The following is a 17,344-nucleotide window of genomic DNA, read 5'->3' as shown; positions in this document are numbered from 1 at the left end:
TTTGTATTCAAGACTTGGCACTATGCACTGTTCACTGATAAACAGGGGCTGACTGTATACAGAAGGCAGCATAGTGCAGGGGGACATGCAATGCTTTTTGCCCAACAGACTCTCAAGGAAGTGTGTAACGAGGAAAGGAGTGTCATAATAAGTGGAGACATGGTTCACAGAACCAGAACTAAAATATAGAATCATTCAGGTTGGAAAAGACCTTCAAGATCATCACATCCAACCACAACCTGACCAGACTACCCTAACTAACAACCCTCCACTAAATCATGTCCCTGAGCACAACATCCAAACAGTTTTTAAACACATCCAGGGATGGTGACTCAACCACCTCCCTGGGCAGCCTATTCCAGTGCTTAACTACCCTTTCTGTAAAGTTTTTCCTGATATCCAACCTAAACTTACCCTGGTGCAACTTGAGGCCATTTCCCCTCATCCTGTCACCTGTCACCAGTGAGAAGGGACCATCCCTGCTCTCACTGTAAGCACCTTTCAGGTACTGGAAGAGAGCAATAAGGTCTCCCCTCAGCCTCCTTTTCCCCAGACTAAACAGCCTTGGTTACTTTCTGCAGTTCCTCCTCTGAAACCAGTTCCAGAGCTTCTCTGGCACTCTGCTTTAAAAGTTGCTCTCTGGCTCCATCTTCTGTTTTATTTGCTGAGTTTCGTTTTTTCTTTTCTAGTTTTGGCATAGCAGAGTGAGATTTTACTGAGTTTTATAAACTATATTTGTTTTAAAAGGTAGGTAATTGCTTCTAGTGTGACTGTTGTGACCACAAGGTGAGCGGGTGGTACATAGGGACATGGCCCTTTCCAAGCTCTATCCTTAGCCCTGGTTTTAGATGCTTGTTTCTGCAAGGTTGTTACTTCTGCTAGAACCAGAGGGAAGCGCACAGCCCCAAAAGCAGTATCTACCCTTGTGACATAATGGTAACTCTACTGCAAAACGGAGATCATGTCATGATCTGACAACACAGTGACACCTTGCAAACCTTTCAGCTACAACTGTCAAGCTTTGGGGCCACCAAGTAGGAGTGGGACAACTTTAATGAACAGCTTGGCTTTTGTGGGTACTAACAAAAACAGTCCTTTACTAAAGTGCCAAGCAATTATACATGAGTAATATTTATAATACCAGGAACAAGCTTTTCATAGAGAAAAATAATAATTTTATGTTGATTCCATTTTAGGCCAAAACGCATGCCACTCTGAGCCACGAAGTAAACTGATGGCAGTTGCTCTCACTCCGCAAGAGGGACGAGTGTGCGAGAGAAGCTGCACTTTTCCTGATTCAGTGCTTAGATTCAAAACTGCTCCATTGACAGCGAGCCAGATTTCAGTTTCTGAGGCCTCTTCCTCAATCAACCATGCAGAACCATAGGGCTTGGACACACAAAAGGTAAAAACACTTGGCAACAAGTAGAGGCACCTCTCAGTAGCCGTTGAATGCAGCAGTGGCCTACTCCTGCCCGTCATTTTAGTAGTGCGTGGGGATAGGACTAGGGGTAATGGGATGAAAGTACAGCATAGGAAGTTCCGCACGAATGTGCACAAGAACTTCTTTACAGTGAGGGTGATGGAGCACTGGAACAGGCTGCCCAGGGAGGTGGTGGAGTCTCCTTCTCTGGAGATATTCAAGACCCGTCTGGACGCCTACCTGTGTGACGTGGTGTAGGGAGCCTGCTTTGGCAGGGGGGTTGGACTCGATGAACTCTAGAGGTCCCTTCCAACCCCTACAGTTCTGTGATTCTGTGATTTTCTACTCTGTTGGTAAACTAAATGTTTTATCACTTTATGCTTCATGGGATTTTCTGATTCTTCAGAACTTGTAGCTCTACACAACTGCAAAAAATTGTCCCTAAAATCCTCTCCTTTGCAGTTGCCTTGTTTTGTCAGCAGCGCTAACCTTCATGAGATAGTTACTAAAATAATTCATTTCAGATGCTACATCATTCTTAGAAGCACATGGGAAATAGATATAGATCCATTGTTTATATAGAAAGGCAAACAAATATAGCAAATAAAAGTAGGATAACAAATCCTACTTGTTTGTTATGACAGTCATTAGTTTTATGTGGGCATTCAGAGAGTGGGGACCTATCAGAAATCAATTGTGCTGCATGTAGAAGTCCTGAAGAAAAAAAATAAAGATTAGCTTTAAAACACGTGCAAGGCACTGTGCATTGCACCTCACTGAGAAGAAGTACACTAATTTTTAGCTGCCGTGCAATTGCTGTAGGCTTTGTAACTGACTGTGAACATGTGAGAACAAAAAAGTGATGCTGTGTCAGTGTGTGGGCTGCAAATGAGAACTCCTGGCTCATGCATTTTGCCCCATAAGCAGTTCTGGCATTGTATGCAGTCTTATTGCTGTTTCCTTTGTCCTCACTGATCCAGCTATAGTATCACTCACATTTTGGGCTTCCAGCTTGGTGTAGTTTCTGAACCAGGGTAGGTGAACTTTCCCCTTTCGGTGGAACAGGATTCCATAAAATCATGGAAGCTGAAGTGTACTCAGGAGCTTGTCACTCAGTACAATAGGGCTGTCTGAGGAGCTAAAAAATTCTTTTTTGAATCCCAGATAGTTCAATTGATCTCATCTAATTCTGTGTAAATGTTATGAGTCACCTTCATTTTAGCAAGTAAATCAGCATTTCTGGCCCTCACTGAAGCAAGGAGTTTCTCAGTCTGTAAGCATATACTCACATTCCAGTAATGCTAGATGTAGATGGGCACTATTGTAGACAGTGTTGTGAAGCATTTAGTTCCTTGATTGCCTCATGGTTCTTCCTAATCAACATAATTTTTATTCTAGATATATTTCAGTCCAAGTATCTGATTGCCTTGAATATCTTGGAGTAAGTTCATAAGTTTATAGTCAGAATCTACAGAGTACACTTTGATTTTGAACTTACATCCATATCGAAGTAAGGTTTAGCTGAGGATATGATTTTGAGGAGAAGAATGGGTATGCAGGCGAGAAAATCTATGAAAACAGGAAAAAATACTTGTTATTTTTAAGACAGCAAATGCTCTAGAGACACGAGGCCACACATGTTTGAAAGGGAAAACCAATTATTCAGTTCTCATCTGTAACTTGATGACCTCCTTGTGTAAAAACACCATCTGACTATTACCTCTGTAAAGACTGAGGAACTGGTGAATGTCTATCTTGTACCTCTGAGAGCAAATGAGGAAAGTCCAAATGGGGGGAAAAAAAGCCCTGAGACTGACTGAAAAAAATCTTTTATGGTCTCACAAGTTTAGATTAGAAGCCTGATGTTGAGGCTAAATGGCACCAGAATAGCCTTTGAATTGTACGCTTGATATCAGCATGAGGGAATTTTCACACACAGGCTCTAAATCAGGTATCAGTGTCAACGAGGAAGGTGCTCAAAAGGATCCATACGAAGCCAGGTGGTGCTCTGAGGTTAAAAGAGCTCATCTGCTGTGTTAGATAAGTTCCCAGTAATAGGAGGGAACAAGACGATAGTTACTTTTTTACTGAACCATAGCAAGAAACACTGTAAGAAATGGCCATAAAGTGCTTGAATGAGAAGAACTTGGATAAAGGACAGTAATAATGAGCATGTAAATACGCTCAAGCTGTAATGAGTGAGTATTGGAAAAGGGTTTCCCAATTTGAAAAGCCACGTGACTATGCATGTATTCATGTATACGCTTAAACATGTTGAAAACATACAATGAAAATAAAAACTTTCCCCAACGCCAAAGAGCCTGAGGCTATATATGCAGCAACAAGTTTTGCTCCAGGACATGTCCACATCTATTGGTTCACAACACAGACCCTTTCTCTTTGTTTTTCAGACCTTGCCCTTTCAGTTTCAAGGCCAAACAGCATAGCACGCTGATATCACAGAACTAAGTTTTCATCTTCCTCCAATAAAACACAATTATACCGCACTGTCCATGGGGAACTGTCCATATTCCATGTTTTCTTCCAAGCCGTGTCCAGATAGCATTTAAGAGAGTCCTGAAAGTCGTAGCACCAAAACTGCCAGGCTACATGCTCACAATTCAGTTGTGAGTGCTCTACACAGCAGTGCCTGAGCATTGGCCTCTTTAGTTTACCAGCTGTACAGCAAAAGAAGGCAATGACAGCAGCTTCTAATGGGATACAAACACTACAGAGCAACAGCACATAACAAGGAAGAAAAATTGGCTCACCTCTCTGACAACCAGTGATAACTTGGAAAGAACACAGTCACTCTCTGGAGATATGCTGTTCCCTTGGCTGTCAACCCTTAAATGAGGGAGAGGAGGAGCAAACTCAGAGTCCACACCTTTCCATCACGCAGGTGCATTGCTTGCACCTGATCTCCCTGCAGTAGCCACAGCTTCTCACCTGGTGCTCAACCATTGGTCCAGGCTGTGACCTGGCAGTTCTGCTGCATCAGTGTAAATGTAGCTGATGATTTTTTTCCCCCTAGTTTTGGACCCTAACACAACAGTCTGGCTACAATGACCCTTATGCCATTAAGAGCAGGTGTCAGAAAGACATCTACTGAGCTTTTTTGCATGTGCAGTGGGGGTCCCAGGCAGCTGCTCAGGAGTCTGAGTGTTGTTTTCATGATGCCAAAGTCTCCACATTTTGTCATGAATACTTCCATGTTCTAACAGATAGAAAGGAGAGAAATATGTCAGTGTCTGGTGGTATGCAGATACCAGCAGTACAATGAGCACAACCCCCAGCGAGAAGCCAAAATCCAGATCCTCCCCAAGGGAAATCAATGTGATTTTGCACTAAAAGCTTAAAGGTAACAACCTTTTCATGTGCAGACAGTCCAGATTCTCTCCACTGGAACTGAAGAAGCAGAAAAACAGATGACAAGCTAGGACAACTTTTCTGTGTAGGGCTAGGTCCTAATCTGAATGGTGAGGTAGGAGGAGGGAACAGTTGTCCAGCTGCCATGCGATGTCACAGTGTGTGCGCATCACTACCCAGGGCTAATGATCTGGCTGCAATGCCTCAAAACCCTCCTGTAAGACTACACTTGAATATATGTAAAAGTGATGGCCAAAGATTTTCCTATTGTGGATTTCTTTAGCTACTTAACTCTTCCCCCAGCTTGAGGGTTGACACTGTCAGCTCTGGCTTGTTTCTGTAGCAGTGCTTTTTCTTTGAAACTATATTTTGATTCATTTCAGTGTACTTTATTCATGGGTTTTGTTTGTTTGTTTGTTTTAAACCAGAAAAAAAATGCAAGCATGCACATTTATATATGAAAACATACTTGTACATAAAGATTCAAAAGAGAATGAGGGAGGAATGGCACTTCTTCTAGGCAAGACAATTCTGAAGGGGAGATATATATACTTTTTATGCTTTATTTTTTAGGAAGCAGTGGCATGCTGCCCTAGTGCTGACTTGTAGGAGAAGAACTAAAAGTTCTTGGACCATCAGCAGCAAGAAATCACAGAGCCATATTTACAGAGGCCATTAATTGTCCAGACTGCTGGATAACACATTCTGATAAACACGGATCATGATAAGATTCTTGAATTATGCAGAGGATAATTTCACAATCCAGAAAACAGAGAATTCAAGCATAGAAAAAGCCATACAAGACATCTTACTGCCAGCTGGGGAGGAATTTGCAATAACATCAGAATTACAGGAAAGTTCAGTGCTAGTGACAGCGGTCTGCTGGATCACTCTGTGTGATAAGGAACAGCTTTAGACAGTGGTCACAATTACAGTTACATACTTCACAGAGTAACTGACATTGTGGCAAACTGGGCCATAGCAATTAGAGGAAAGCTGCGATAAAGCCAACTGGACAGAAATAAAGCCTGCAAATATCACAGTGAAAACTACTGTAAAACATGTTGCTACATGGGTAATAGATTTCAATATTGAAAAAAGGGACTTAGGAAATGATGAGAAGATGTAGCAATGGGAAAAAAATAAAATAAAAACGGCACTATGGTGGAAATAGGCTGGAGCATTCCAGATGATACATAATTAAAGCACAACAGATCTTAGCTCCTCTTCAAAAAGGAATATTGTCCCTTTCCCTCTAACTTAACTGTTCGGTAGAGGACCACAAGCGAGCCCAGTACTGCTGCCCTTTACTGTAATCAGGTTAAAGGGCTGTCACTTACCTCTGAAATGGAAACTCAAGTGATATCTGTCAACCTTTGGAAGTTTTGCTGGATCAGGAGTTACTTATTAGCTGCTGCTGAAGTCAAGCACGGAGCACAGCCAATCATCAGAAACACAGGGAGTGAAGACTTGTCAGGGCAAATGAGCAGTTTGGGCTCTTTTCTCTCAGCCAGCCGTGGAGAGCCACATTGAGTATCTAAGATAAAACATCGAGAAAAAGATACTGTAACTTTATTGGAGGAAAAAAGATGAGATAGAGAGGACCTGAAATAGAAGACATGAATGAAACATTGGTCAAGGAAAAGAAAATAAATTGGGGAAAAGAAAAATCACAGTACTGTGAAAAGGGATGCAATGTATGTTACATTTAAAAGCCCAGATCTGTCTCTTTTGCATTATTAACCTCCATCTTCCTTCAAGACCACAGTTAGGTAGATCAGTGGTAGCTGAATATTCACAGCTCTCGTAAACCAGTCAGACATGAACACATACAACAGTGTCAAGGCCCTCACAAAGCAGAAATAACAGCAAATAGAAATACCTCAGGGGATGGAAGGAGCAGGAGGATCTCAGGGAAAGCGTTACTCTCAAAGCACAACCAGTGTACACAATATGCTTTGCCAGAACTAGAGAAGTGTACGCTTAGCGTCAGTGTGAATTATGGGAAGGGATTTCTTGGACTTTTCATTTTGGATCAGTGTTTGGAAAATAACCATAAACTCTATATTGACTTTAAAATGGCTTACCAACAGGAAAATATTAGAACTGATCCTGAAGCGTTCAAGGCTTTCCGATTGCAACATCATGAAATTCAAAGCCATCTGCAACAACAAAAGAACCCATTACTGACCAAACAGTGCTGCTGGATGAAGACTGTTATTATGAAGAAAGGTTACACTTACAATTCAAGGTTCATTACAAGCCGGTGTCAACTCTCTTCTAAAATTTTCCTTGTGAGAAATGCTTTTGTGTTTTCATCTTGGTAAGATTTATCCTTTTATACTTTTCAAAGCAATGTTTTAAGTGTCTTTCCTTCGCATTTGGGATTTTTCTACAAGAAGTCACTTTCTGCACGTTGCTGCCAAGCAGATTTGCTCACTGTAGAATCTATTTGAATTAACTGTGCAAGACTTTGGACCTTTATAACAAGTAAGTTTTATATCAGGGCTTCAACATGCATCTAAAAGCAGAGACAAACCAATCTCCTTTTGTTTTAATTGTATCTTTTGAATATCATGCTCAACAAACAGTCCCAAGCATCTAACCAAAAGTGCTTTAAATCAGGGAATACAGACAAAAACATTTTTTTCCTCACATGAAAAGATGCTTTACTTTTTATCAGGTTTGTTTTATTCTAGAATACCCGTGTCTTTGCTTTATAGATGGCCTTTGTAGAGAGCTCCAATTACTTGATGAGATTTGATAAGTTTTCATTAATCACTAAGTGGCAAAAGTCAGACCAACAGGCATTTATTCCATTTGACACCAGTCACACCAGCTGTTTCAGTGAGAGCAACCAAATACATCTTTCTTTTGCAGCGCATTTTGCTTTGGGGCAAAAGATGGCAATGCATAACAATCACATTTTGAGTAAAGGCTGGATAATAAACTTGTACCGCACGGCACTACTGTAAAGAAAGAACTCCTAGCTCTCAAATACTGAATACAGGTGTGGTACTTCAGTGGGAAACATATTAGAGATGAATGTTTAATTCTGCCTTCTAGTTTACTATGACAGTGCCGATTACATTGGCCATTCAAAATAAATAAAACAGACCTCATTGTTTTGCCTCCCTGCAAAGTGCTTGTAGAATATTTTTAGCTGTAACCACTCCATGCTCCAAGCCGACTGTAGCTGGAATTGGTGTCCCTACACCACTTGATTAGTTGGATAAATTCTGCACGCCCATGTCTGGGATCCATGGCAATAGAGTTACGTTGCTATGCTATGAAATGTGCAGGAGGGTGCAACCCTTCAGAAGGGATATGATTTCCGTGGCTACTGAAACTTTGCAATGCAGGCAAGAAAGAATGCTTAAGGCAACAAACAAAAGAAGTCACTGGAATGGTGACAAGTAGGATCGCTCAGGTCAGTGGGTATAGGCAGAGCACTGACCTCTTGAGGAAACAGCTACCTGAAAATTGGTAAAGAATTATGATGTGGGCAAATATTATCCTAATTCTGTACTGGACATTCTGAGGAGAGGGCACTTGGCAGCAGTGTGTGTAACATGTATTTGTGTGAAGAGCTGAATTAACCCATCATACGTACAGGAGCTTTTAACCAGGGCTGGAAAAGTGAGAAAACTAAAAGTCAGGATGCTAACTAAAAGCTAAAAAGCAGAGATTTCTGTAAGCAATCCCTCACAGACTATCTGACATATGTAACTATTGTTTTAATTAATATTTTATTAATATTATTATTCTGGCCGTACTGATGACAGGATTTCTTTTTTCCCCTGGCATAATAAGCAAAAGACTCCTCAGACCCGTTGTTTTTGTGAATGCAGAAAACTCTTCCTGTTTTCATGGCCTGGGGAGAGAAGGGAAGATGAGAAGTCTGTACCTGTATTTTCCCCTAGGAGCTGTGGTACCATCAGGAATCAAGTGGACTGCTGCTATCAGCATCTCAAAGACAGAGAATGAATTCAAGAAAAAAAAGGTAAAAATACTTTGCTTTCACATGCCAGAAAGTGTTTTCTCTTCTCTTCAGGTTTTGTCACTGCTAGCTGAATTACCCAAGAGAATAAATGTAAAGGCTTGGAGCTGTGACAGGCTTTTGTTCTTGACCAGGATCCTACCTGAAGTGAAAGGAGCAATGTTGCACATCAGGAAGGACATGTTAAGACTGTAAATCGACTAGAATTCTACTGCCTTATTAGAACCGTAATCTTGAAATGTTTGTTTCAAGCAGTTTTCTCCGTGTTAAATTTAACGTTTCTCTAAAGTGCCAAGTACAACAGGTCCTGCTCTGTTAAACACTGTTAAAAACATATGAAGACAACAAATAGCCCTTTCAATCTAAGGCCAGTAATACCAAAGGAAGATATCAAATAAACAGTCTAATATGATTTTACCTTTCTCTTCTATTCAGGTGCCCTAAAACCTTTCCATAGTTAATTGACTGACTTCCGCTGTCACAGCACAGATGGTCCTCAAAGAGATTAGTTTTTCCTCAGAAAATAATCTTACTCTGCACTCCCATCACAACTCACTCTTGAAAAGCTTAAGTATTTCACAAATATTCATGAACTTCATCTCTTGGTGCCCACATTTGGTCTGGGCAGTTGGAAAACAAACTATTTCAAACTACCCTAACCCCAATTTCCTTGGAAGTCCACATTAACTATTCTAACCCTGGATGGCACACTGCTGTTCTCTGTGCTTCCAACTATTGAGCCAGGAAACAGCAAGGGATTTGGATGAATGAAGTAGTGGTGGGGAATACAAAAACCCTTAGGAAGCTTCAAGAGCTGTCCTCTGGGCTTCCCGATCCACGGGCACTGAAAACGAAATTGTGTTTGAAAATGGGCCAAGAGAAGCCAGAATGCAACTTCTTTTAGGGGTCATCATTCTGCAGAGTGGTGTAGTCTTGCTGTGCTGTGAAAGCCAAAGTACAGGCTTCTAAAAGGTGCTAGACAGTCTCCAAGGCAGACAGCTGCCTCTGCAAATTTTAGAAGGATAGGCATTCTTGGTCAAAGTCCTGGAATAGAGATTAAAAAAATTGAGATCAAATTATCTTAATGTCACCTTTCAGAAAAAAAAAAATGTTAGGGATAAGATCTTATCTGAGCCCAGTCTTCTCTATAGCTCTATAGCTCTATAGCTACCTGAATTACAGTTTCTCTTTGGGAACAATTTTGAAGAAGAGGGGAAAAAAAGAAGTGAGGTAATATAAGTTTGCATGTAGTCGAGTTCAAGACGAGTGGAAAATGGTGTTTTATGTATGAATAAAGCAAATAAACCAAATGCACAGAGCTTGGCTAAAGGAAGACCAAAGGGAATCTGAGGGGTATAATTTTGCCCACCATGCAGAAGGGCTGAAATCAAAGAAAGATGCATCTGTTTTCAGTGATAGAGTTTCACACTCTCTTGCTGCTCAGCTGCATCAGCTGTATCAGTAATAAGCACTAATACCGCTCAGTTTTGTTCCTTCATAGCAAGTCCCTTGTACTGATTTATAAATGTGGCTCTGATGGCAGCACTAGCCATTATGGCTCTCACATCAAGAGGCTGATACACGCTTAGGCTTGGGTTGATTATCTTTCTTTGAAAGAATCTTTCTCGATATTAATCAAATTGGCCAGCTCCCAGCAGAAAAGTAATGCCTGCCACAGACAACACAAAACTATCCTTCATTCTGCCCTATAGGGGATCTAATATGGATCTAATATCACATGCACAGAAAGAACTCAATGTTCCAAATGGCTTCAAAGATAATAGCAAAAAGAAAGCATGTACAGAATTCATAAAGCGTTTCTGCTTGTATAAATCCCATTGGAGCTGCGTGAGTTTTGTCTGTGGGATTCTTTTATCAGTGATGATCTGTGGGTTGAGGAAACTGGGATAGAATAAGCCCAGATGCTCCAGTCCCACCTTCTTCTCATGCTGGTAAGGAAAACACGACGTACCTACTGCTTCCACATTTAAAGTCAGTGCAGAGTTCTTGCTGTTTTATGACTGACTCTACTGCTAAGAGTTAATAGGTCTTTCCTTCCCTACCCCCACGCACACTCTTTCACTTACTGGCAACAAAACTAAAAATTCCAAATGACCTTCCAGGCCTTGCACAGAGTCTCCATGTCTCAGGCTGCCTTTCATGTTTTCCTGGTATGGCAAGTATTCTAAAATTCCTTACTTTTTTATTATTAGTAGTAGTATTTTTCCCCTGCACTTTGGAGGAGGCGACCTCCCTGAAGTTTTCCATGTAAAAGATGCTCTTTCATTAAAAGACAGTCAATGAAAAATCATAGATACACAAATAGGAGGGAAGATGGCATGTCTGAAGGAATGTGCCTGTGTAAGAGATTTAAAAGGAAGCCAATTAAGAGGCCAACATCATGCAATCACTCAACTTGACTCCCAAGTGAAGTTACTAATCCCAAGGCACGATTTGTTAAAGCAGCATTACGGCCTTTGCTTAACAACTTGAATCCCACCACCTCAGGGAGATGATCACCAGCCTCAAGGCAGGCAGTGCTGCTGACTTCAAGAGCTGCACACCTGACAGTCAGATAACTGTGGAGAGCTGAAGGGAAGGACATCTCATAATACAGCTGTGGACACAAAGAGACTGTGAGCCAAGTCTTTCCAGTAGTCCAGAGGTTTTAACTGCATAATGGAGCCTGGCATGCAGCTGATTCCAGAGCAATCCAGCAACGTGCCTTGGCAGCATCTTCTGGTTCACTTCTTCTAACAGCAGCGGTTCGGTTTACCAGTAGAACCCAGACTAGAACAGCCTTGCTGTTGGTCACAAGATACAGGACAGCTACTGGAGCTCTAAAAATGAATGGCTGGAAAGAAACAAGCAGCTTGGGAATCAGTGAGTACAAGCTTGGCCACACTTACCAGGTTGAGAAATATTCATGACACAGGCTGTTAGCACTGAAGAAACATAGTTGTCAAATTTCATTACCCCCCCCCCCACCACTCCAAATAAGAGAGTTTTGTCACTGATCTCATAGGACTTCTGCTGGAGATTCTTTAGTGGCTCCTAGCAGCGACCCAGGATAAAAGACAATATCCTCGACGCTGCCCCAGTGCCTCAGGATGGATGGCACAGGTCACAGGTGCCAGTAGGAAAGGCAAAATATCTATTCACAGGCACAAGGACACACCTGTAATGAAAATGTGATTCCACCTCTGTCTTTCCAACCTTCCTAGAAACTAAATGCTAATCTTCATTAGTCTTTAAAAAAGAAAAAAAAAAAAAAAGAAGCCCAAAACAGCTCTTGCCTAACAAGACAGAAATGTTGCCTGGAAGAATGAAATGATTCAAACCAGGACGCTGCCAATTTTATCTTAAGAAGTACAGTGGCTTCGTACCTTCTAGAGAACGGCTGTGGGAGCACATCAGCTGGATCAGGGGAAAACATCAGCCAGAAAGGAAGCAGCACAATCTCCTGAACAGATAATGCTAAGAAATGGCTCTGGAGTCAGCGCTCCAAGGCTGGGAGAGCAGGAACAGCACAGACACAATTGTGGGGAAAAACAAACAGAAACCTCCAAAGGACGGAGAGCTCAATCTTCAGCATTAATTGGCTGGAAAGACTCCACAACGATGTGATTTATAGTAAATTCGGAGTGCCTGAGCACGGATCAAAGGGACACAGCAGTGTTAATCTCTGCCTGCGCGTAGGGAAAAGGTCACAGTTAAGGGCAGCCCGTTTGTTTTTTTTTAATCTTTTTTTTTTTTTCACACCAAGTGAAACTGCAGAGCGGCTCTATGGGAATTCACCACACAACCAGCCCGGCCTCGCGGTGTCCCCTCACAGCCAGCGGGGCGGTCCGTGGCTCTGAACGCCTTTAGGACCCCACCAATGCCCTCCAAAATCAGGAGAGCACCGCCCTACACGCCTCGGGAGGCGATGAGCGCTAAGCAACGCCACGGGGTACGGCAGAACGGCGGCCTCGAGGGGCTGTGGGCTGATACGGGGCTGATATGGAGTCACCCCGCCGCCCCTCACCCCACCTCCACTGCGCATGCGCGGCGGCGCCGCTCCCCCCCACCCTCTCCCACAGCGGCTCCATCCCCCCCAACCCCGCCCTCCCCCGGCGATTTGAATATGCTAATGAGCGGCCTACCGAAGCCCTATGGCGGGGCCGGGAGGCGGTCACGTGGGGCGGGGACGTGTCCTAAGGGGGCGTGTCCCGACCTGCCCAGGCGCCCTTAAAAGCGGGCGGCGAGCGAGGAAGCGCCTCAGTCAGAGAGAGAAAGTGGCGGGGTGGGCGGGCTGCGGCCGGTCCGCCTGAAACTTCTGAGTAACATCAACAGGGGGAGGGGAGGGAGGGCGGCGGTGGAGGAGGACGGTGGTGGCGGGGGGGAAGGTTAGCAGCAGCGCAGCCCTCCCCGCCGCTCCCGCAGCACCCGGCCCGTGCCGGGCTGGGCAGGCCCCTCACACAAAGGAGGGCAGGGCAGGCAGCGCTGCCCCCTTCCCCCGCCTCGGCAGAGGGGCAGCGGGAGGCCCTTCCCGTGCACAGCACTCACAGCCACTCGCTCCTCTCCCGACCCCGGCTGCCTCTCCTCCTCCTCCTCCTCCTCCCCCTGCTCTCCCGTCTCCCTCCCGCCCGCTGTCCATGTAGCCGCCCGGCCGCCGGCCCCTCCGCACTATGCCCATCTTACTCTTCCTGATAGACACGTCCGCCTCCATGAACCAGCGCACCCATCTGGGCACCACCTATCTGGACATAGCCAAAGGCGCTGTAGAGACTTTCATGAAGGTACCGGCGCTGCCTGGCGAGAGGAGGCGAAAGCGAGCGAGATGGGGAGGGGGCGGCGGGGGGCTGCGGGCCGGGGGCGCGGGGGCTGCGGGAGAGACCGGGAGGGGGGTCGGGGAGGGAGGGGAGGGCAGTGCCGCGCCTGGAGGGGGGAGATCCGGCACCTCCTCTCGCCTCACCCTCCGCTTTGTCCCCGCGCCGCAGCTCCGAGCCCGGGACCCGGCCAGCAGGGGAGACAGGTACATGCTGGTCACTTTCGAGGAGCCTCCCTACGCCATCAAGGTAACCCCGCTCCCCCCTCCCTCCACCGCCGCCCCCCGGCCCTCCTTCCTGCCCCGCCGCACCGCCCCTTCAGTCGGGCCGGGCCGCGCGGCGCCGCGCACGCACGGCTTCGGGCAGCGGCGGCGGCGGCGCTGACATCAACATGGCCGACATTTTTTTTTATATATCCCCCGTGTGGTGTGTGTGTGTGAGCGGCAGGAACTGTGGGGGAGGTGTGCTCAACTTGGGAGAAGTGACAGCAACTCCGAGGAGAGTTCGGCGGGGAAGGGGAGGGAGGGGAGAACCCTCCGGGGCGGGGGCTGCGGGACGCGGGGGGGTATGGGGGGTGAACCCGCTGGGCATCGCCTCTGTGGGGTCGTGAGCCCGGTGTGTAGGATTCTTAGTGTGTGTGGCTTCGTCCCTTGTAAGAAATACTCGATGAACGCAGAGCATTTCATGCTCTTTCAGTCCGTCTTTTCAGGCTCTACGAAATGCTACTGAATGCTGGTAACTTCCGAGGTGTTCGTTTAGCGTTGAAGGGAGACGCTGTAGCCAACAGAAAAGCCCGATCCCGTAGGAGGTTCCCGTCCCGAGCTCATTCCACCAATAAGCCTTCTCGCGTTTCTCTTTTCAGGCTGGCTGGAAGGAAAACCATGCGACGTTCATGAATGAACTGAAAAACCTTCAGGCTGAAGGACTTACAACTCTTGGCCAGTCCCTAAGAACAGCTTTTGATTTATTAAACTTAAATAGATTAGTAACTGGCATAGACAACTATGGGCAGGTAGGTTGACTGGTAATAGGTGGAAAAATCATAAAACACACGTTTCCCGTGGTTGCCCAAAGTAGTGTCTTCATGAAGCACTCAATACAGGGGCTTCATAAAAAGCAAGCAGAGTTCAGACAGTCTGAAGAAGTGTAGGTACTAACTACAGTTCTGTACCCAGCTATTACCTCCTATTCTCCTCATTACTCTCTTTTTAAACTACTATGTAAGCTGCAGTTGACCTTCTCAGTTAAACTTTGTAGTGTTTTTTTTTGGTGACAAATTCCAGAACCTTAACTGATGAGCCCAATGAGGCCTTCAAAACATTGATTTCTGTATATAGTGCTGTATGATCAGTTACGTACAATTTGGGAGATGGGCTATTTTGTCTGACAGCACTAAAGCACCTAAAGTGCTAAGCTGAGCACATCTCTTTTAAAGCGTTATTTTCCAGTGAGTTTACTTCAACACTTCTCTGAATACCTCTCTTTTCATATTCATGTTTATAGTAGAACCTTAGGAAGCTCTGATTTTCAAATGCTTGTATGGCAGCTGTCCCTTTAAGGCAGAACTACTACTGGGAAGGTCCAGTGTTCCCTTGCTCAGTAGTATGACTTGCTACAAGCCCTTAACTCTAGGTTAAAATATGCACTTTAAGAAGCATACCCAATTCTTTGTGGCACTGGATCAGACCCTGGATTTGTTTTGCATAGAAGATGTTACCAGTACTGGGCAAAGTATACCCTGTATCTTTCACGTGGGATGTGCTAAAGTCAATCTCCCCTTTTCGTATCTTTTCTCATGTAATGTTTCATCTGCTCTCTGAGGATTAGTTACTGCTCTTGGTATTTACCATGGGGATGTGGCTGTGAAAATAAGTCCCTGTTTTCTCCCTCCCTTTTCCCCGTCTGAGTGCGGTTTATGATAACACGCCATGTTTGTTTAGGAAGGAGGTCTATCTCATGTTGCACTGTATGGCTTGCCCACTAGGTGATTAAGTGAGTCTAAACATTTTTAGAATGCCAGTTTGGTGATGAAACTTCAAAGAAAAAAAAGCTAGTTCCACACATGGCTAGTTTTTCTTGTCTATTACCATCTGCTGTCCTCTTCTGTGTACTAATCTTTCCCATTTTCTGCCATTTTTCTTTGTTACATTAGCAATGCAAATCTTCTTGAAACATCTACCATAGCAGATACATACATGGAATACGTGCTCTTTACTGTTTCTATTGATAATGAAGAAATATGTGAAACCCGTGTCATATAATTTACACTGAGTGAACCATCTAGGCTCAAGTACTTAGCCCAGTGGGTAATTGAGTGGTCATGACTATTTTGGCCAGTTAGTAGTTCTCATTATTGCAAGTTGTTGCTCTTTTGTCTGCGGAGCTACTGCCTAGTTTGTTTTGGTTGGAGGTATTCTGTGTTCGAGCCCACCGTGGTTAGGCATGCTATTTGCTCCATGCATGGAATGGACTGTTGAAGAGGCGTCCAAATTCACAGTCAAGTGACTGAGTAGAACTTTGACTTCTTTTAGCATCTGCAAAAATAGATGGGTATATTACAAGTGCCAGATCATCTGCCACTGAAGTATCTGGTTCCCATTCTGGATCTACTAATCAAAGTAGCAGATTTTCATAAATCAAATTAAATTCTGTAGCTCTTAGCTGGTCTGTCGGCACTCACAGGATGAGATGCAGGCCAGTTCACTTGCCTCAAGTTGACCTTTGAGCCAAAGGTCACATTATCCATCAGGCTTCTTATTGTTGAAGTCTACTACCTGAATGTCTGAAGATAAATCTGCATCTAAATGTATGCGGGAAGAGAGGCTTATGAAGTCAGGATAATAAAAATCACCAGAATTCTCAGTGGCATTCAAAATACTTTTTTTTAAAACTCAGATCCATTTATTTCTTTGTCAATTAAAAGTAAGAAGATCATAGAATATTTGAGTATTTTACTTAACTATATTTAAATGTTTGGAGAGTGATTATCTTAGAGTGGAGGAACAGATAATTTTAGAGAAACGCAACATTTAGATTATTTTAGGTTTGTTGCTATGTGAAGTAATAAGTCCAAACATTAATTGAGCTTTTCTCTGGGAAGAATCTCACTTAACATCTCAGTAACATGCTTGGTTTTTGGTTGTATGGACAATCTTCTTCTGTTTGTTTCACATGTATGAGTTGTAAAACAAACCCTTATACATAAAAATGACAAGGCACATTATGAACACGGTAGGGTTGTTTAGTTAAGTCATCCAGCAGCATGATGTCTTGTCTCCATGCTAACTTTGAACTGTTTGTTTAAATGGCAGTGTGACTCACTATGCTTGATTTCTTTCTAAGTAGACCAGAGTTCTCCATCAGCTGACTTCCTGAACAAGAGTGATGACTGGTCATTCTGAAATTGAGGAAAATCTTCACATTTTCTTGGAAAATTAATGTTTATAGTTTAATGAATATTTACCATTATTCTTCAGTAAATAAGCACTCAGTTGCTTATGATGATTGAGTGTACAGCTACAGTAGCTGATAATAGTATCTTGTGTTCAGATTTTAAAGGGACATGGTCAGCATCATTAGATTATCAAGAATCTGGAAGATATCTTTAAAACCTGTTTCTGATATTAATGCTGTAGTATGTTTTTGTAAGCCTTTTGTTTTACCTAGCGGATTTTTAGATCAAATTTGAGGGCTTCTGTCACCAGCATGCACACACAGGTATACAAGGAGGCAGTATAACAG

The 17,344-nt window shown here is 43.8% G+C and overlaps 2 protein-coding genes across 8 annotated transcripts in view; one reads left to right on the top strand and one right to left on the bottom strand.

Annotated features, from left to right (window-relative positions):
• Positions 1–13,852, bottom strand: part of WDFY2 (WD repeat and FYVE domain containing 2) — a 64,562-nt gene extending 50,710 nt beyond the window's left edge. Inside the window, exons 1-3 of the mRNA XM_085536227.1 lie at positions 13,750–13,852; positions 6,880–6,954; positions 6,133–6,329 (exon numbers count right to left, since the gene is read on the bottom strand). The gene's annotated coding sequence lies outside the window, so the exon portion shown is untranslated. The remainder of the gene's footprint in view (positions 1–6,132; positions 6,330–6,879; positions 6,955–13,749) is intronic.
• Positions 12,713–17,344, top strand: part of INTS6 (integrator complex subunit 6) — a 38,241-nt gene continuing 33,609 nt past the window's right edge. For 5 of the 7 annotated variants that reach the window (XR_014942140.1, XR_014942139.1, XM_085536223.1 and 2 more), the window contains exons 1-3: positions 13,053–13,573; positions 13,775–13,852; positions 14,466–14,615. Coding sequence is in view for 5 of the 7 variants with exons in the window: in XM_085536223.1 (XP_085392349.1) it covers positions 13,463–13,573; positions 13,775–13,852; positions 14,466–14,615 (339 nt within the window). In the remaining 2 variants the exon portion in view is untranslated. Of the gene's footprint in view, positions 13,574–13,774; positions 13,853–14,465; positions 14,616–17,344 lie in introns of all 7 variants that reach the window. The other 2 variants (XM_015851859.3, XM_085536222.1) reach the window with 2 other exon arrangements.

The sequence above is a fragment of the Coturnix japonica genome, chromosome 1 (assembly GCF_054131305.1).
Source record: "Coturnix japonica strain WE chromosome 1, WE-NBRP24, whole genome shotgun sequence".
Classification (NCBI taxonomy): domain Eukaryota; kingdom Metazoa; phylum Chordata; class Aves; order Galliformes; family Phasianidae; genus Coturnix; species Coturnix japonica.
This window is presented reverse-complemented; position numbering and strand designations above follow the sequence as displayed.